General features: G+C 48.1%; 1 protein-coding gene and 1 long non-coding RNA gene across 8 annotated transcripts in view; one reads left to right on the top strand and one right to left on the bottom strand.

Annotated features, from left to right (window-relative positions):
- Nucleotides 1–45: 45 nt before the first annotated feature.
- LOC108509548 lies at nt 46–18,173 on the top strand. Of its 5 annotated transcripts, none has more exons than XR_001878643.1 (7): nt 46–239; nt 4,114–4,326; nt 4,967–5,391; nt 7,443–7,522; nt 10,613–11,268; nt 11,515–11,753; nt 18,071–18,173. It is a non-coding gene; the product is annotated as an uncharacterized LOC108509548 (long non-coding RNA). The 5 variants fall into 5 exon arrangements; XR_001878641.1 differs by lacking the exon at nt 18,071–18,173 and adding an exon at nt 12,333–12,730 and having other exon boundaries at nt 5,105–5,391; XR_001878642.1 differs by lacking the exon at nt 18,071–18,173 and adding an exon at nt 12,333–12,730 and having other exon boundaries at nt 4,967–5,104.
- ATCAY (ATCAY, caytaxin) overlaps nt 7,247–19,696 on the bottom strand; it is a 17,215-nt gene continuing 4,765 nt past the window's right edge. The window contains exons 1-12 of one of the 3 annotated variants that reach the window (XM_017839041.1): nt 19,387–19,643; nt 17,658–17,722; nt 17,058–17,279; nt 16,584–16,769; nt 15,881–15,983; nt 15,293–15,424; nt 14,687–14,773; nt 13,879–13,977; nt 13,625–13,660; nt 12,722–12,757; nt 12,010–12,045; nt 7,247–11,703 (exon numbers count right to left, since the gene is read on the bottom strand). In XM_017839041.1, coding sequence (XP_017694530.1) covers nt 11,694–11,703; nt 12,010–12,045; nt 12,722–12,757; nt 13,625–13,660; nt 13,879–13,977; nt 14,687–14,773; nt 15,293–15,424; nt 15,881–15,983; nt 16,584–16,769; nt 17,058–17,279; nt 17,658–17,700 — 990 coding nt within the window. In that variant the 5' untranslated portion in view covers nt 17,701–17,722; nt 19,387–19,643 and the 3' untranslated portion in view covers nt 7,247–11,693. Of the gene's footprint in view, nt 11,704–12,009; nt 12,046–12,721; nt 12,758–13,624; nt 13,661–13,878; nt 13,978–14,686; nt 14,774–15,292; nt 15,425–15,880; nt 15,984–16,583; nt 16,770–17,057; nt 17,280–17,657; nt 17,723–19,386; nt 19,644–19,696 lie in introns of those variants that run through there. The other 2 variants (XM_017839038.1, XM_017839039.1) reach the window with 2 other exon arrangements.

Below are 19,696 nucleotides of genomic sequence, written 5' to 3'. Positions count from 1 at the left end.
GGGGGAGGGAGGAAACTTCATTTTAATTTTATTTTTTTTTTATTCCTTTTAGTCAAGCTGTTGGGAGTGTGGAGAGGCTGAGCAGTGAATCCACCCAGACTGTCTCCCTTTGACTCTTTAGGAGGAACTTTTTGGAACAGTTCATTTTAGATATATTTATTTGACAAAGCCCTAAAATATTATGTATCCAGCGAGTCTCCTCCTGCACAGTTTGTTTAAGTAAAATAAACCTTTTTAAGGTAAGTTCAATCAACCTGAGCTACTTTCTCACCCCGTGCTTTAATTTGAATTATTCCAGCTGCTTCTAAAATTGTCTCAGCAATGCCAGGTGAAGGCAGAGCTGCCAACAGCATTTTTTTTTTCTCTCTCAGACGTGAACTCTGTAATATTTAAATAATATCTTGCCTTCAATCACCCAAACCATTGTGTGCCTTTATAAAATCACTCTGGGACAGGACGAAAAGGCCACTGGTAAAAGTATTAAAGGTTCCTTTGTCCTGCAGCGGGTTGTAACTGTAAAAAAAATTTAGTAACACCAAAATTTAGGGGGTTGGGGTCCTGTTGGGTTTCTTTGCAGCTTTGGGATCTGCAGAGCTGATCCTGGCCCCGTGTCCTTGTCCCAAGGGATGAGTGGGAAGCAGCTGGACCGTGGGATGAGTTCCCTGTGCCCACAGCAGTGCAGAGATTCTGCTTTAATTCTGATTTTTGGGTAGTGCCTCCATCACCTGCTCACTGGCTGGGAAGTGTTTTGCCTTGAGCTTTTCAGCTCTTGCAGTAAAAAATCCAAATATCCAGGATTTCCCCCCCAGGAGTCCAAGGGAAGGGTTTTTAATTCCTAAAAATGCCCCCTCCCCAGGGCAGGGTGGGCACAGCTCCAGCCTCCCAAACTGTGGCTAATCCAGATCAAGACACACTTTGGGGCATGAGGGCACATTTTTTGGAAGTTTTCCTGTAAAAATATAGATATTCAGATGTTCCCTAAGCAATAGGGTTTCTCTAGGATCCTACAGAACCTTTTGGTTCTGGCAGCAAATGGCACCTCCTTTGGCCCATTATCCCCTCATTAATCCCCCCAGTATTTTATGGATACTTTTCCTGAAATTATGCAACCATTTAACAACATCAGCTTTTATTCAGAGCTGCTCCCAAGCTGTTAATTGTTTAAATTCAACTTGAATTTTTCTTCTTTCAGACCTGAGGAAAGTGTCTGTGGCCTAAACCCTCCTTTGTCTTGCCCCAGCTGTGCCCGTTGGGCTAAAAATAATAGAAAAAAAGAGGTTTATTTTTCTCTACAAAGCTGTTTTCTGCTCCTCAACCACGAGGCCAAGGCCCAGTGCTTTGACCATGAATAAACAAGAGCTGCAAATTAGGAAATGATTAACTGCCAGAGGTCAAGATTCTGGAGGTCTTGAAGTGAAGAGGTGAAAGGCAAGAAAAGAAATGGGGTTTAAAGGTAGAACCTGATAAATTTGTGGGTGGGAACAGAGCAAATGAGCTTTTCCAGTCTTAATTCTGGGTGATTCCACTTTTTTTTTATGGTCAATATTAATGGACCATTGGTTGTTCCCAGAGAAACCACTCGTAATTACACTTTCACCATCTTTTCCAAGGTGAAGTGGTCATTCCAGAGGAATCTGGAGCTTGGATTCTTGGATTGGAGTGAGCCAGGACTCCCAGGGAAGCTGCATTTCCAGAAGCTTCCCAGCATTTGCAGTGGGGAGTCCCCACATCAACCTCTCAGCTGGGAAAAAAAACTGGAAAAACTGACCTAAAATCACCTCCCTGCTCGACATTTTGATGCCCTTTATTGCTTTTCCCTCCCATCCCTGAGCTAGGAAAGTGTCTGGGTTAAGAAACCAGATTCCAGGGATTATTTTGCCACATTTAGAGGGGGAAAAAAAACCCCAGGAGGCTCCAAAGTTGTGTTGGAATCCTAAAGGGACACCGGGCTCTGGTCACCTCTGCTCCGGTTCTTTGCACTGGAGACCTGCAAATCCAAATATTTTTGGAACATGCTGCCCTCAGGAGTGAAGTTTGGGATCTGCCCAGCTGGATTTGCCAGGGGGGAAACACGGTTCAGGATTCCAGGTGGGGTTTTTATCCCTGGAAAATATAAAGAGAAACGATGGATTTCCAGTGCAGAGAGCTGACAATAACTGTGGCAGGAGCTGTTTGGGATCAGGGAATTCCAGAGCATCCTCCCACTGTCTCCACAAGGAATTATAACACTCTGTTTCTTCTGAAAACAGGGGGGATGAAGGACAGGAGGCACCTTTATTGTTGTGGTGTGGGTTTTGTTTTTAATCTCACAGCTGCAAATCTCATTCCTGTCCAGTGCAAAAGCTCTTTTTTTGGTGTAAAATCTCCTTTTTAAACCTTTTTTGCCCCTCACCGCTCCAAATCTTATTCCTGTCAAGTGCAAACCTCATTTTTCCTGGGTGTAAAATCTCCTTTTTCAACCTTTTTTCCCCCTCACCTCCCCTGTGGACGTTCCTGCCTTTCCCTGAGTTTGGTTTTAAGCTCCTTGCCGTGGTTTTTGCTCTCCCCCCCTCTCCCTGCTCGTGCCCCCAAACATCCCAGGAGGGAGGTGGCATTCACCCACATAGCTCGAATTCCCAAATTCCTGGCTGTTCCCTTTGGAGGTGCCATGTGCCTGCCTGTTTTTGGAGCTCACATTCCAGCTGCCTCCTGGCTCCTTCCCTCCCGAGTGACACCGACGGTGACACTTCCACTCCCCAGACACCCCAAACTTCCCCCAAACCGTAAAAACACGACTTATGCAAACGACACATGTTCAGAAACGCTTTTTTTTTGGGGTGAGTTACATTTTGGGCACCTCAAACTTCCTTTTTTGGGGGGCTTGTTTATCCCCCAGCTGCGTTATCTGCCCCGACACTTTACTCACACAAATGCCATTCACCGCCGGGCTTGAATCAAAGACAGGGAATGTTCCCTCTCTCTCCACGTTATTTTTAGGATACCAATGTTTACTAAAAGGGAATATTAATCTTCTTTGTTAAAAAAGGGAGCTAAATTTAGCAGGAGGCAGTTGAAGAGCCGTGGAGCCGTCGGGGTGGTGCTGCCCTGGGCTGGTTTAGTTTTCTGGGTGCCCACTGACCTTTCTGCTGCACAATGTGACTCATCCCTCCTGCAGCTTTAATTCCCAGGTTTAAATCCCTCCCTAATCATAAGACATTGTTGATGGCCCCAAGGTTAGGCCAAGGTTCCTCGTCAGAGGCAAGGAATGGGAGTAATTTTCACTCAGGAACGTGGAAATTTGGGGTTATTTGTCCTTTCCTCCTTCTCCGAGGCCTGGGGGAGGTTCCTGAACCTTCCCTGGAGGAAGGTGGGTTTTGATTGGAAGGAAAAATGGGAGAACATCATGAGAGCAGCACTTTGTGAACCTCCAGCAGCTCACAGTGAGGAAAATTTGGGTAGTGGAATAAGGAAGTTAATTAATGTAACGTTGGGGTGTCCTGTGCAGGGGTGGAGTTGAACTGGATGATCCCTGTGGGTTCCTTCCGACTCAGGATATTCCAAGATTCCATGAAAAGCCTGAATGAAGAACAAGAGGGGGAAGGGAATAAAAGGAGCAGATTAATCTGAAGTGAGAGGGAAGGGAAAAGTGGAGCCTAGGGGCAGCCAGGTGCTTAGTGAGGAATTCCACCCAGAGAAGGAGGAATCCTTCTGGATTCTCAGTTCCCAAAATATCAGATTACACAGGTGTTTCACTCCCCACACTGCTCTTCCCAAACTTTTCCTCCCTGGAGCCCTTTGGAGCCGTTGACTGTGATGCTCCAAGAAAGGACCTTCCTTCGAGTCCAGTGGAATTTTGTGTCATGGAATTCGTGCCTAGAGAGGCACAAATGGGTAAAATATGCAAGAAATGCCCTATTTGGGGATCTGTGTGGTGCCAGGTAACCATTGCAGTAATTCCAGGGATAAATCTTTACAGAGATGCCAGAAATTTCCAGTGTCACTGGACAGCTGGAATGTGTTTGTGGATGTTTGACATTAAATTATATTGCTGTAAATTAAAGTAGCAAGGAATTAAAAGCATTTTTAAAGAGTAACAGAATCCCAATTTTTTTATCTCTCTGGTTTATATTCCAGGAGAGGAAATGTCTAATTTTACTCCTCACTTTTGGCCAGTGTGGACTGTGCTGATGGATGAGAGGAGAGGGAGCAGGAAAATGAAGGAAGAGAAGGAATAAAACATGGAATAAGTGCTGAGGTTTTTCCCAGCAGACACACAGGGAAGGAGCTGAGCTGGGAAACGTGTTGTCAGCATGACATGATCCATCCAACATTCCCAAATATTCCCAGGTAGGTTTGACAGACTCTTCCAAAGCAGCCTGAAGAGGGAACAGAGAGACAGCAGAGGGAACTTCTCCTTCTCCTGCTGTTAAAAATTCCTGGTTGGAGGTTTCCCTGGCCCTTGTGCCTCTGGAATTCCCAGGCCACCATCCTCCCACTGCACCTGCCCCTTTGGAGACACTCCTTGTCCCAGGGGGAATTCCTGAGGGGAAGGATTCCAAGGAGAAGCCCTTTGGGTTGTTGGAGCTCAAAAAAAAAAGGAGCCTCAAGAGAGGAAATAATTCCTCTGGGCTCGGGGAGAGGAAAGGAAACCACAGGATTCCTTTTTCTCACCCACCTGAGGTGAATTCCTGGATGTATTATCACTTTTACACCTTTTCTACCAATTCTAAATGTTACCAATAATTTTCTGCTTTTTCCACATCCTTAGAACTCCTTCCCAGCTTCTTCCCAATCCTTCCTCCCTGTTTCCTGCTCCATCCCAACCCCTGCCAGACCATCCTGGTGGATTTTTGGGGGGTGGGATCTCTCCACAGGAGAAGGGGTTACTAAATAAATAAATAAATAAATAAATAAATATTTGGAATTTAGGCCAGGGTTCATGGTGATAGAACCATTAATGACTAACCTTGATTTGTTTGTACTGCAGCTCCAAGTACTAAAAACAGTCTGAACACAACAATTCAGGGAACTGAAACATTTTGGCCTTCAAGGAACGAAAACAATGTCGAAATGGGTCGGTGTGGTGCAAGAATCACCTGTAATTTCTCTTTCCTTGCCATTCCAGGTACAAAATCTTCCTCTTACACCTCACATTTGGGCATTATTCTGTCCAAAGACTGGACTTTTCTGGGGTGGATGTTCCGTGAGGGCCTGAAAAGCCACGACTGGAATGTGTTGGCTTCCTCTCCTACCTCAAATCTCTTCTCCAAACTCGGCTTTCCAGCAGCATTCCCTGATTAATCTCCAGCCTGGGGTGACTCAGGGAAACCCAGAGCTTTGGAGCCCGTGGGATTGTCCAACAAAAGCTCAAATCAACAGCAAGTCCCCCCATCACCCAGGAATTAACCCAAGGTGACAAAGTGAGGGATCAAAGTGTGTGTTGGGAAGGGAAGGGATGTTCCAGCACTTTCTCTTTTCCACTCGTGTTATCCCTTTGTTTTCCTCCCCTGGGGTGTGATTCACTTTTTCAGGGGTGAATCCCAAAGGATGGGGGGGTGTGTGGTGTAAAACTGGATATTCCCAGAGCAGTGAGGAAGGAGAAACCTCACCACAGAGTGATTCATCCCCTCCCAAGGCAGGTGAAATCATCTCTTGTCATCCACTAAACTAATTTTAGGCTCAATATCTCATTTTTAAGTTGATAAAACAGGGTGGGATCTCACCCCCCTAACATGGAATTTAATTGTTTAGGAGGGAAATTCTAATTGTCTTAAACGGGGAATCTTTGGCTCCTGTTTGTGAGGGATCAGGATCAGCCACTCTGGGAATACTCTGGGAATATTCTGTGCCATAATTAGCACAATCTTGAATATAATTTCATTCAGGAGCCTCAGTGAAGGGAAGAACCTGCACGTGGGTGAAGAGATTCCCACTTGGATGACAGTTTAATTCACAACTCGTGTGACAGGAGAGATTCCAGCACTGAGGGGGTGGGAAAACACTGATTTGTCACTCACTGATTTGTCGCTCCAAGGTCGAAACAGGAAGGGATTTTTCTGCTTTGGAGGAAAAAACAAACCAGGCTTTTAAAAACTATTTTTACCTCGCTGTGGTGATAATTTTTCTTATTTTTTTTTCAAGTTTTCCTGCCTTAAAATTAGAGCTGGTGAGGAAGCAAATGTGAGATCCAGAAAGGCAGCGGGAAATCTGGGTGGGTTTCAGGCAGCAAATTAAAATGAAATGAGGCACGAAAATTCCATGGGTGGAATAGGAAAAAACATCTGGAAAATTAACCTGACATTTTGTTGGTCTTAATCCCAGGTGCCACCAGCCTGGATAAAAGGAATATAAATAAATATAAATATATTTATCACTTGTAGAGTGGAGTGAGGTGAGTGCCCAACTCATCCTGAAAGGCCTTCCCTGTTTCCCAGGATGATCTTTTTTTGGCTTTTAAAGTCTGATGAATGTAAAGAGTAACATAAAAGTGCAGCAGAATGTACAGAAGAATAGAAAATTGCAATAGGGAGACCTGTATATTCATATTTTCAATTCATTAATTGACATGTGGTAATAACTTATCTAAACCCACTTAAGCAGCTCTAGCACCTTCCTCTAAATACTTCATTATTTTTGTAAAATAATTTAATATAAAATTAATATAAAATTATTTTTATAAATATATAAATTTTATAAATATATAATTTTTATAAATATATAAATTTTATAAATATATAAATTTTATATTAAAAATATAAAAATTTATATTGAATAAAAAAGTTTATTGGGATTTGGATTTTTTTTCTGTTTAAGCAGCTTTGAGTTGGTTTTTTTTTGTATTTGTTTGGTGTTGTAATTTAATTATAATTCTGATTTAATTCCCAATCACGTTCCTAATTGGATTATAAAAGCAGATGTAAAAATAAAGTGTGATTAAAAAAAAAACCTTGAGATGAGTGGAGTTGATGGAAACCCGAGGAAAGCAATTTTTTCCATGACTCTTTGCTAAAGCTGAAGGAATCTGGGAAAGATCATCCTCCAGAATAGAAGTTATTTTCATTAAAAAAAAAAACCACTTTGAAATGTTAATTTTGCAGTGTCAGAATTTCCAGGGAGGACTTTGAGTGCCTTTCTTCCAGGGAGCAGCATCCAAAGGAAAAAATTTCCATCATATTTTCCACATGGAGCCAAAGTCTAAATAAAAACTACTGACAAAAAAAAAAAAAAAAAACAGAAAAAGAAAAAAATAAAAGAGAGGGGGATGCAGTTTTGCTGAAGGATTAGTCTCATTTTAATTGAATATCCACAGATTTTTATGGAATAATACAAAGCAAAAAAAAAAATCTGAGTACATATTGAACAGAGATCTAGGTCTGCTACCACCAACCACCTAATTACAAACACTGTAGAAAAATGACATTTCACACCTTTTGTTGGTTTGTTTGGGTTGTTTTTTTTTACAGGTCGGTTTGGGCTGAAAGGACCCACTGGAAAGGAAAACTAAAAACAACCTGAAACTGTGGAACTGTGGTTTCTTGCCATGGTGAGTCGGAAAATTCACTTTTACCAGTAACGTGCTGCATTTCTGCCTGCCAGGAAATCAGGGACCACAAAAGAGAAAAAAACATGTGCTTGTGTGTTCAGAGCCACTTTTCTGTCCCCCTTTTCACCCCCTGGCAGGTTATTCCCACCTGCCTTTCCTTCACTCCCGTGGTTTTTAATCCCTAGAGCTCTAAAAATAAAAAAAAAAAAGAGGATTTATCACTTTTAAAACCTTTTCCCACCGGGGTCTCTCATCCAGGTGCTGGCCAAAAAATGGGATGGAAAAAGTGCCATGAGGGAAGCTCTAAATATCCACTCACATTTACACAGTACTGTACAGAAAAAACTTGGATTAGATCCCACTGGAATATACAGCAGCAGCAGCCCAGTTTTAATTCCTGGTGTCTTCCTTGGGATTTGGGATGAAAATTTCTCGGACGGTCCCAAATCTGGATGATCCTCCATGAAAAAAAAACCCCAAAAAAACAGAAAACCAGAGTAGTTCTGGGATCTGAGAAGTGCCTGGGACAAATCCCCTGGCAACCTGGAGGAGATGGGAAGGTGAAATTCCCAGCCTGGAATCGAGTGTAGAGGAAGAAATCTGATTTTTTTTTCGGGCTGCGAAGTTCAGCCCGTTCAATCCACCCCGAGGGAAGAACAGAGAGATTGTTGTGAGCACAAAACAACTTCTCCTGGGGCTCAAATGTGGCTTTCCATGGATTCACCACGGAAAAAAACCCACCTCCTTAAGGTGGAATCCGGGAGCAGAAGCTGTTTTGTGCAATACACTGAATATTAAGTCCAAATATTGATCCTCCGGAGGGGGGTTGATGAGGCAGAAACGAGGCCTGGAGCACACTGGGGACACTGGCCAGTCCAGCAGGGTTGCTAAAGGGGTGCAGGTGATTTAATCTTAAATTTTAAACCTATTTTTAGGTCTATATTCCAGTCAAAGTTATGATATAAATACACTTTTAGCAGCAACAATTCAGGTTTATCCACACCCAGCTGAGTTTTGTCCCTCCGTGTTTGGGAAAGGGACACCAACAACTTTCTGTGTTTCTGTCCAAGAATTTGTAGCTTTTTTTTTTTTTTAGGCAAGTAATACCTAAAATCAGTGTCTGAAAGAAGGGAATTATTTTTTAAATTTGTTGCAGTTTTTATATTTCAGCTTTAATTCATCCTTTGTGGGCTGCAGGTTCTTCTCTGTGTGGAAAAGACACATAAACATCATCCATCCATCCATCCAGGAACATAAAACTTTAGACACTCATAAAATCCTCTTAAAAAATTAAAACACAGTGCATACCACTCCCTCAGAAAGTGCACTTCTTGAAAAAAAAAAAAAGAACTTTTAAATTGACTTTTGTGCATTGAAACAACTGACTGAGGAGGGATCTTGAAGGGGAAATCGGTGACCTCTCCTTTCCACGGCGGAAATTCCCTTTTCCTGAAGGAACTACTTGGGAAAAAAAATGAAGTTTCATCCTCACATTCCTCTAGTTTCATTTTTTTTCTGACAGTGTAGGCAGAGTGTCTTTGGAAAGAAAGAAAACAACCCAAAACCCCACATTCTTGTGGGGTGGAGGTTGCTGAGGATCCAGAGCCTCTCTGTTCTTCCAGGGCCCAAAACTGAAGGAAATCGAAGTTTCCTGATCTTCCACATCCATGTTTTCCAGAACAGCAACATTTTCCATGAGGTTGTGAACGTTTTTAATGGATTTGATGCCCACAAAAGCTTCCTAGAGTTGGATTTTTACATCATTATTGAATGTTTTATCCGTTTTATTCACTGTATAACTGCAAACCTCCCTCGCAGGGCCCGACTGCACCGTGTCCTCTGTGGAAAGCTGATGGGTTTTTTTGTCTAAATTCATTAAAAAACAGCCTCAAAAAGAAAAGAGGAAAATCAAATTTAAGTGTTATCAGTCAGGAGATGGTGAATTCACAGAGACCACGAGGAGATTTATGATTGTTCCTGGTCGGGAGCTCAAATTAATTGAATCAGGAAAAGCCCTTTCCTTAATTTCAGTGGGTTGCTCAGCCCCTCTGACAGAGCCAGCTCTGCAGATGGGAATTCTATTTGGGAATTCTATATTTGGGAATTCTATTTGGGAATTCTATATTTGGGAATTCTATTTGGGAATTCCTGGCTGCTGCTGCTGCCTCCAGACAGTTCCCTGGCTGGGAGCTCAGCAGGGAGATGTCCCTTGGCAGAACCCAAAAAAAACCTGAAGGTTTTTGGGGTTTGGGGAGGTTTTTTCATGCCCAGAATTCACTTCACAGAATCCCAGGATGGGTTTGGGTTTGGGAGGGACCTTAAAGCTCATCCAGTTCCATGAGCAGGTTGCTCCAACCTGGCCTTGAAATCCTTTGTCGATAACAATAACAACAATAATAATAATAAAAATAATAATAATAATAAATAAATTTAAAATGATGTTTCCAGAAAGCTGTGGAGCTCGCTGCTTGTTTGGTGCTTGTTATTAACATGCCAGTGAGATGGAATGGGGAGGTTTTTTTCCATCTTCACCCATCCTGGGTGGGTGCTGTGGGTGCTCTGCTTTTCATGCAAAGGTCTGGTCAGCAAATACATCCAGCACGAGGACGGGTCTCAAAGGAGAACTAACCTTAAGAAGGATATATTTGGTGCTTCTTTGTAGCATTCAGGGAAATAAAGATCTCACCCCGTGGTGGTTTTACTCAGTGAAAGGAAAAAAAAAAGAGCAGCTTTGTGTATCCAGAGGGATCCGTCCCTGTCTTGAGGGAAATCTTGCTCGGCCAGAATTCTCCTGGAAATATTCTCTAAGTGGTGAAACAGGCAGGTGATTCTCCATCTGCAGGTGTCTGGGAGGGGTTTTACCTGATCCCAGAATCCCAGGATGGGTTGGGTTGGAAGGGACCTTAAACTCATCCAGTCCCACCCCCTGCCATGGGCAGGGACACCTTTCGCTATCCCAGGTTTCTCCAACCTGGCTTTGGACACTCCCAGGGATGGGGATGTAACCTGGGTCTGGTGAAGTAACTTCCAAATAATTTTGGCCAGAGGGTTGTTCCTTAATTTACTTTTCCCTCCCTCCTTTGCTCACAGGATCCTCACGAGTTCCCAGATCCAAATTTCCGGAGTCAACGTCACACCTGCACCTCTCGGCCACGGAAGCTGGACCCGGTCCCGTGGGGTGGGATATTCCAGGCAGGAATGCTGATGGATGAGGGCCTTCAGGAGGGAAACTTCCAACATTTTAGCAGCTTGTCTCTGCAGTGGGAGGTATCTGACAGGGAGTGATTGTCCAGGGCCGTGACATCCAGACGAAGACGAGGCGTGGAAACCGTTCCCGTCCGCGGGGCTCCTCCCGAACCCAGACCTTTTTTGGGATGTGCGTGGAGAAGATGCTCCCAGGAAGGTTCTGTGGAGGCTGCCATTCCATGGGGGGACTCCTTCAGAGCTCCCAGAGTGCCTTACACACCGGAATAGAACAAATCAGGGAAAAAAAACCCAACCCCAAAACGTGGCATTTCCTCCCGGGAATGAGGATTGAGGAGCTGGCAACGACTTCACTGGGACAGCCAAGGCTGGTGGGCACTTGGTATTTTCAGGAAGAAACACACACTGGCTATAAAAAGGAGGGAAAAGCTCTTTTCATTGCCTGTATTAGTTATTCCCTGGGCTCTCGGGCTGCTGGGGAGGAACCTGGGGGTGCAGCTTTAAAGCAAAACCGTCTCCGCGCTGGCCAGCAGCGAGTTCAGGTGGGTTTATAATTTAACCAACAAAATAAATCTCTTTCTGGGCTGGGGACTAATGGATTAGAGGGTGCTCTTAACTTACTACAAGGTGTGTATTTGCACTGTGTCACAGCTCTCCACAGACCATTCCAGAAACACGCCAGAACCTGTCCTGAAAAGTGCTTTTCTTGGCCTGCTTTGTTTCGTGGGGTGGTTTTTTGTTTGTTTGATTGTTGTCCTTCTTCTTCTTCTTTTTTTTTTTTTTTTAAGGTAAAATGTTTCCAAAAAAAGGTTAAAGAGCTTTGCATCTTGGAGACAGAGGAGGCAGGCTCTGGGATCTTACAGGACTTGGAATAAGATGGTGACAAGGTTTTGTCCCCAAAGGTCATTGCCGTGGGTGGCTGCCAGGCTGTGTCCTTCCACTCCATCCATCCACCTCCTGCTCCCATTCAGGACATACTGGGAAGGAACAGAGAGAGACAGGAGTTATTTTTAGGCAGCAAACTGAGGTAAAAATTTTTTATTATTCCCACCACAACAAAATTGGGGTAAATTTGGGTGTAATCATTTACAAAACTGTCCTGGGGACAAACATGAGGCATTTTGTGGCTTTAACGGGCAGAGGGGCCCATTGGGTGCCCAGGAGTGGCACCAGGGGGACGGATCCTGGGTCTAACTCAGGCTGGGCTTTCTTGTTCATGGATTACAAATGCCAGGAAATCTGTCACAGAGACAAACAAAGGGGGAGATCCATCCAGCTCAAACCTGGTTTCTTGATCCTCTCCTGGAGGCACAGGCCTGCTGGGAAGAGAACCAGCACAACAGTGAGTGAATCTCCTCCACAAACCAGTGCCCCTCTCTTTGCCCTGAGCTCCTCTTATTTCTCAGAACGATTCAATGGTCAAAACTCCTTTTTCTCTGGGAAAACAGCAGGAATATTCCCCGTTCCCCCCTCAGGAGAGTCAAACAGAATGAAAAGAGAGGCTGCATCGCTCTGAAGCAGAGCCAAAACCAGGCCAGATTCTCCTGGTGTAGGATTTTGGCACTGCCCTTCCAAACCCCTCTAGAATTTTCTTTCCCATCTCAAGTTACAGCCCCGGCTCTGCCCCCTGTGCCCACAGGGAGACGTGTCCAGCAGCAGCAGCAGCAGCAGCATTTGAACCCTCTGCATTGCTCCACCCTGCAAATGCTCCCCCTGAACGTCAGGAGAGCATTCCCAGGGCCTCTGGCTCAGCTCTGGGATCACTCCCTGCACGGAGCAGGGTCAGGAACCCGCTGGCAGAGGTGAAGGTCGGGGACACCACAGTGCTGGTGGCACCCGGAGCTGCCCGGGAGAGGAGAGGCTTTACCAGCTCCTGAACACGTTGGGAATGTCCTGTTGGATCCAACCATCTCCTGGGGGTGTTCCCAATCCGTGGGGCTGTTCCCACCCCCAGACACTGTTTGAGCTGAGGGATAAATCAAACAGAGTCCTTACCTTTCCCTCTCGGCCATGTCTTGTTTCTCTTCTGCCCTGTAAACACAAATCACCTTTGGAATCATCGCCCCGAGGTGAACAGTGGGAAGGAGGGGAGAATCCAGGGCCCTTCTGGGGTGATGGAGAGGAGAATCCAGGGCCCTTCTGGGGTGATGGAGAGGAGAATCCAGGGCCCTTCTGGGGTGATGGATGGACCTTGGAGAGGTCAACAATGGTCTCCAGTCCCTGGAACCCCCAGCCCTGGTGGCCCTCGTGCTCCAGGAGCTGGGCTGGACAACTCAATCCTCCCAAACTGGCATCTCCCACTCAGGCACCAGCACCAGGAGGGGTTGAGGCACCTGTGCTGACCCACTGGGTCTTTCCTCTCTCCTTCTCTGCCTCTTGTTTTCCCTGGAATCATCCCTGCTCATGCCCAGCCCTCCCAGCAGCACTTCTGACCCCAAAGCACCGGGGAGGGAGCAGGTCTGGAAAATGAAACCAAACAAACTGCACAAACTGAAGTCCCTCTTCATGCCACTCCACAAGGGATGAAGTGGCTTTTAAAACAAGCACAAGGGCTCACTTTAGGGTCAGTTTGCTGCTCAAATAGGGATAATGTGCCCGTTTTATACAGAGAGGGGTGTCTGATGACCTTTGGGAGCACAGACAGCGTGTGATGAAGATGTGTGGGGTTCAGAGGTTCTGTGGATAAATAGCCTTCTAATCTATGGATAAATAATAACCTTTTAATCAAGCTTCTCCCTCCTCCAGCTTTTACTGACTCAGAGAAAATCAGTGCAGGATCTCGGGGTGGGAGGAACGTGGAACTTACTGGTTATAACACAAATAGTGATGGGAGAAAGCAACAACCCCCCAAGAAAATGAACCCACTCTCCACCCTACCCCCCTAAAAATTAATTTTACCTTTCTTTTCTGGCCTTGATCCTCTCTTCCTCATATCTGCAAGAAAGAGGAAATGTTCTTTAAATGGAGATTGTTCACTCTTGGCAAAATTCGATGTTTGCTCTGAAGGTGACAGGAGCTCTGTGCTGGCACAGTGTGAGACATGAATGAGACAAGGTTTGCCCCAGGCAAATCCGTGGATTTTGACTCAACACAAGGTGGGATGTCTGTCCTGCCCCTCCCCAGAGCTGCCCCAGGGCCCCTCTGGCACTCACTGTAGGACACAGTCTGGGATCTGCACGTGCTCCATGGGGATGAGCTGCTCCAGCTCCTCCAGGGTGTGGACGTACTGGATCTTATTGATAAACTTCACACTGGCAGGGAGAGAGAAACAGTGCACCAAGGAGGCCCTGGAGTGATGTTCCCTTCACAGGAAATCAGGGTTTTCCTGATGGAACCTCTGCACCTTTGCCCACCTCCCCCCTAAAAGCCAGGGGGGGAGTCTAAAAGCTGTGGTGAGACCCCACATTACTGCTCCTCCCAATATCTGCAGGAGGCAAAAAGGACACCATTCCCTCACTTCCCAGCAAATCCTCACGCCCTACCCACTGGGACAAACTCTGCTCTGGGTCCAGACCACCCCAGTGTCTCCCAAAACCACCTCTGGAGTCGTCTGTGGAAGTGTCAGAGAGAAGGACAAGGGAGGAACAGCCTCACCTTGGCTGCTCCTGGCCTAAAGATGAGCTTAAAATCTGATTTGTGAGATTAAAGCCAGGGGAACATCACGAAGCTGTGTCAGGGGGGATTTAGGATGGATCTCAGGGAAAGGTTCTTCCTCCCCAGAGGGTGGTTGGGCACTGCCCAGGCTCTCCAGGGCAGTGGGCACTGCCCCAAGGCTGCCAGAGCTCCAGGAGGGTTTGGACAACGCTCTGAGGGACAGGGTGGGATTGCTGGGATGTCTGTGCAGGGCCAGGAGTTGAACTAATGATCCTTGTGGCAGCCTCTCAACTCAGAGTATTCCAGGATCCCGTGATTCCAAACTTCCACTCCAAAGCCAGCTGAGCCTGGGAACGTTCTGCTCACCTGATGAAGGGTCTGGATATCGCCAGCACCGTCCGGATGAACCACGACGGGTGCACGATGATCAGGGCTTTGAGGTTTTTACGGAGCCTGGGGAGAAGGCAAGGCACGGAGTCAAATCCAGAGGACATTCCCTAAACTCTCCACGCCCTTCAGGAAGCCCAGCCCGGCCCAGAGGCTGCAGGACACTGCTCTGCTCTGGGGCTGTGCCAGCCTGAGCTCTGCCAAGGGGCTCGTGAGGAAGGAGGGGGGCAGAGGGCAGGAGGAGAGCCTGGAGGAAGTCAGAAATTTGGGATAGAGGAAGGAATTACAGCCTCTGGGGAGTGAGAAAAGAGGAGAGTCAGCTGGGAGTGCTGTGAAGAAGCAGAGGAAGAGATGTGTGGGTGGGGAGGCCCTGGCACAGGTTGCCCAAGAGAAGCTGTGGCTGCCCCATCCCTGGAAGTGTCCAAGGCCAGGTTGGAGCACCCTGGGCTGGTGGAAGGTGTCCCTGCCCATGGCAGGGGGTGGAACTGGATGAACTTTAAGGTCCTTCCAACCCAAACTGTTTTTGGATTCTGTGTGGGGAGAAGCCTGGGAAGAAGGAAGAGGCCACCCCAGCAGGGTTCCCACCTTCTGTCGATCATCTGGTAGCATTTCTTGAGCCAGCCCAGGCCCGGCATCCTCCGCCGGGGCGTCGCCCCGTTCAGGTACACGATCATGTAATCCTCAGCCACCAGCAGCTCCAGGCTGCTGATCACGTACCTGTCGGGTGAGCAAAAGGGACAAGAGACTGTTAAAAAGCCACCCTGGAGCTTTCCTCAAGTGTCTCACCCCGAAATGCCTCCCAGACTTTTTGTTTGCAGGCCTTGGAAGAGGTTTGGATTCTCCCGGCGCCTCTGAGGGGTGCCCGGGGATGTGTCAGTGCAGCTCAGGCACTGATGGACACCCCAGCCCTGTTCTCTCCCAGCTGCTGAACATCCCACACGTGCTCCAGCCTGGATGTGAGTCCATCACTGGCATCATTAACCCGGAATGTTTGAATGCTTTGACTTATTGGACTCGGGGCCGGGGCCAGCGACGCTCACCCCGCTCTGCAGCTGCACACTGGGGATGTTTGGCCTGGATTCAGACTATTCCCAGCTGATGTCCCTGATGCAACGAGTGCAGGGAAACCCTGGAGATGCTTCCCTCACCCTCCTCTCCCTCCCAGCCACTCACAGGAAGAGGTTTTCCATGATGTAGTGGTAATCAGCCAGGTTGCTGTCGGGGAGGTAACAGGCAGCAAAGACAATGATGGCATTGAGACCTTCTCCGTAGTATCCTGGCAAAGAAAAACACAGGCAACACTGTGAGGTTTTCCAGGGAAAGATGTAAGAGCTGAGGGTAAAACAGAAGGAGGTTGTGTTGTCAAATTTGGGCCCGGGGCGGTTTTTATGTCTCTGTCCAGCTCCAGGTGAGCTTTGTCCCTCTTTGGACCTCCTTCACCAGGAGGTTTCCTCCTGGTTTGGGCTGTAACCTGTGTTTGGCGTTCAGGGAAGGAATTTGGGGGTGTCAGAGCTGGGTTGTTCCTTGGCTTTGCTTGGATTTTGGAAAGAGCACTGACTGTGCTCTGTCAACCTTTGCTGTCCCTCTGGAGCAGCTCAGGCACCAAGCTGGAGGAGTTCAACCCCCCCAGGCCCTTCATCACTGCCCACACCAGGCCTGAGGGTTGGGAACAGCCCCTCTCTCTGTCAATTCAAACCCCCCTGCAGCAACTACATTTTCAGACCCTTTTTAGAGCAGTTTTTAGCACAGACCGGGCTCTTTTTGCTTCTTATGTGTAACTTCACAAAACAAACAGCAAATTTTCCTGTGAATGGGAACCAAACAGTCCTGGAATCCTTGACAGAGACCCCCCACCCCGAGGCAGGACCTCTCTCACCTCCGTGTGTCACCACTCTCATGTAGGGTTTGATCATCTGGAGGTCGATCCTGTGCTCCTGCTCCCCGATGATGACGGTCCTCCAGAGCCGGCCGTTGGTGGCACTGCCATCCTCTGTCCCCCCGTCCCCAAACAGGTCTGCACTGTCCCCAGGCATGTTCTTGGCCGTGGCTACGGGAGTGTCATCTGGAAAAGGGACAGATCTGCCTTTAATCTAATGCAGGGAGAGGCTTTGGAGACAAGAACCCCGGGGATGGTGCTCGGATCGCGTTCCACCCGCAGCTCTGACCTGTGCAAGTTTGTGGTGCTTAATAATCCTGCTCTGTTGCCAAAATGTTACACAAATAAGCTTAAAATCTCCTTTTCCTTGTCAACCCTCCACTGCTGATGGTGAATTGTGTCAAAAGTCATCAAAATGAGGCTAAAAAACCACCCCAGCCCGTGCAAAACTCACACAGAACCAGCCCTTTTTACCTTCCCATTCCAGTTCGTTCCCGTTGCCCAGGAATTCGAGGGAATCTGTCTCATCAGGTGTTTCAATATCATCCACATTAATATCCAGGTCGTCTGGAGTGTCCAGGAAGTCATCAGAGAGGATGGAGCCTTCACTCTGGTCCAGGGAAATGTTGATTTCAGGTGCAACAAGTGTCTTCCGCTTACGATGCGCCCCGTTAAAATTTAAAGTATTGGGGGGAGCTGGAGTTAAAAGGAAAACAACTGACAGGTTGTCCTGGTCCTGGATCCTTCGTGCTTCCTCATGGATATCCCAGGTTCTGGGCTGGGTGGTGGATCAGGGACTGGGAGGCACTGGGAGTGGCTGGATGGAAGTGCCCGTGTGAGATCCCTGTTTCTTGTGAGATCCCTATTTCTTGTGAGATCCCTATTTCTTGTGAGATCCCTATTTCTTGTGAGATCCCTATTTCCTCCCCCAGGAGATTCAATTAGGGGATTCAAATCTCTGCTTGCTTTCTTTTCCCCCTCCCCCCAGGAATTTTTGTGGCTAATCCAAGGGAAGTGTCTCCCTGACTGCTGCCATTCCCCTTTGGATCGTGGAGGGGGCAGGGTGGTACTTACAGGATGTGTTCTCGTCTTCTGTGGGGCTTCCCAGTGACTCCATCCCTGTCTCTTCTGGGAGGGGTCTGCAGGAGGTGGAGGGAAAACACAGGAGAGAGCAGGTGATGTTTAGGAAAAAGTCCCTTCATGGCAGACAGAGGAAAGAATGGGGACAGCAGGGAAGGACACACAACCCCTCGTGTGCTCTGCCCTTTCCCTTTTCCCAGTAAACTCAATCCCTGAGGGATTCCCTCAGGGAATTTGCCCTCCTGGAGCGCTGTGCAATCCCTAGTAACTTCCAAACTATCCCTGCATTTACACCCTCATCCAGCCAAGATGGAAAATCCAGCCAGGGACACGGGAACAAATCCTGACCCCGGAAGAGCCTGGTAACATCCTCATTCTCCATATTATCCCCATTTTTTTCTCTGTAGGAATTCAGAGGATCCCAGCCCAGCAAAACTTTCTCCAAAGGCCTTCCATAACCTGGGAAGCAGCTGCTCCTTGGAGGTGGCTTTGCTGGAGGGCAGCTGATGTTCAAGGCAAGGACCAAACCCCGGGTGAGACCCCGAATTGTCACCCCCACCCTCACCTCAGCCCCCATTTGGTGCCTCCCAACCCCTGGCTGAGCTCTGGAAGTGGGTTCATTCCATGCCAAGACCCAGACACCAGCATTCCAACCCTTATTTTGGAGCCAGAGGCTGACCCAGCACTCCCTTTCCTGGGCAGAGGTTGGGATGTGCAGCCCCTCCTGCACCCTCCTGGTCCAAAGCACTGTCCCTCCAGCCCTGGGCCAAAGCCATCCATGGATTTATAGGTCGATTTTCCTGGACAGATGCTAAAGTCAAACCACAGCACGTGGCTGTGACCCTTTGGAAGCTGCTGGAATTGCTCCTGACCCATCCTGGGGTGAGTGAAGCCGGAATTTGGCCCCAGTACCACAGTGCTGGTGGCTGAGCCTCAGGCTGCCCACCCTGAGCTGGGCACTTCCCAGATGCTTTTCCCTTTCATTTGAGCTGGGATTCATGGCTGTCCCTGGCATTAGCTGGGTTTGACACTCCTGGACCAAACCCCACCAACCCCCGTGACAAACTCGTGTTGTCAAATCTCATTTCTGGGAGCTCCCCCTCCCCAGGGGGGGAAAGGGCTCGTGCCTCCAGCTGTAAAATCCTGGTGCTGGGACAGCCCTGGGATACAACAGGGGGAGAATCCAGGAGTTCTAAGGATGAGGATGGGCCTGTGAGGAGGCTGCTCCTGCAGCTGCTGCTCCAGCGACACAGAGAGGGGGGTGAGGGAGACAGAACCCGGCCCAGCTCTGCCCTGCAAAGGCTCCTCTTCCCGCTGCCATGACACCAGAGCCACCCGCCAAATTAAACCCTATAAATATGTAGATTAAGGGATAATCCTCCTCTCCCCGGTTATTGCACATTTATGAGAGCTGAGGACCTGACCCCGGGCACGTGCTCCTTGTGCAGCGCCCGGAGCCACGATATTCCCGAGCTCGGGAAGACCCCTCGGCCCCCTCCAGCTCCTCCTCCCCTCCTCTGCTTTTGTTCCCAGCCAGGCCTGGCTGGTTCTTTATCCATCGGGAGCACGATTTGGTGACACGGCAGCCCAATGGGAAGGGGAGGGAAGGGGGGAGCAGCTGCTCCCGAGTACGTGCTGCAGCCCGGCAGCTGCTCCCTCATCCCGGGATTCGTGTCAGGACAGCGATTCCAAAGCCGGAGGGGAGGAAAAAAACCTTCCTTACCTTCCCAAAGGCTGCTCCGATCGCTCCCTCCCGGGTCAATCCTCCTTCCCCAAAAGCGCTCAGCCCCAGATCCCAAGATTCCAGGGGAGCAGCACTTTTCCTAAGGGTTGGGTGCCACCATTTTGCTCCCTGCCGGTCCCTGCTTCCCTCTCCCGGCCCCTTCTCCAAGGGCCCAGTGGAGCGGGATTGGAGGGATGCGGGATGCAGTGGGATCGGCGGGATGTGGGATGCAGGGAGCGGGATCGGCGGGATCGGCGGGATCCAGTGGGATCGGCGGGATGTGGGATGCAGGGAGCGGGATCGGCGGGAT

This window comes from Lepidothrix coronata, unplaced genomic scaffold, assembly GCF_001604755.1.
Source record: "Lepidothrix coronata isolate B3197 unplaced genomic scaffold, Lepidothrix_coronata-1.0 Scaffold371, whole genome shotgun sequence".
Taxonomy (NCBI): Eukaryota; Metazoa; Chordata; class Aves; order Passeriformes; family Pipridae; genus Lepidothrix; species Lepidothrix coronata.
This window is presented reverse-complemented; position numbering and strand designations above follow the sequence as displayed.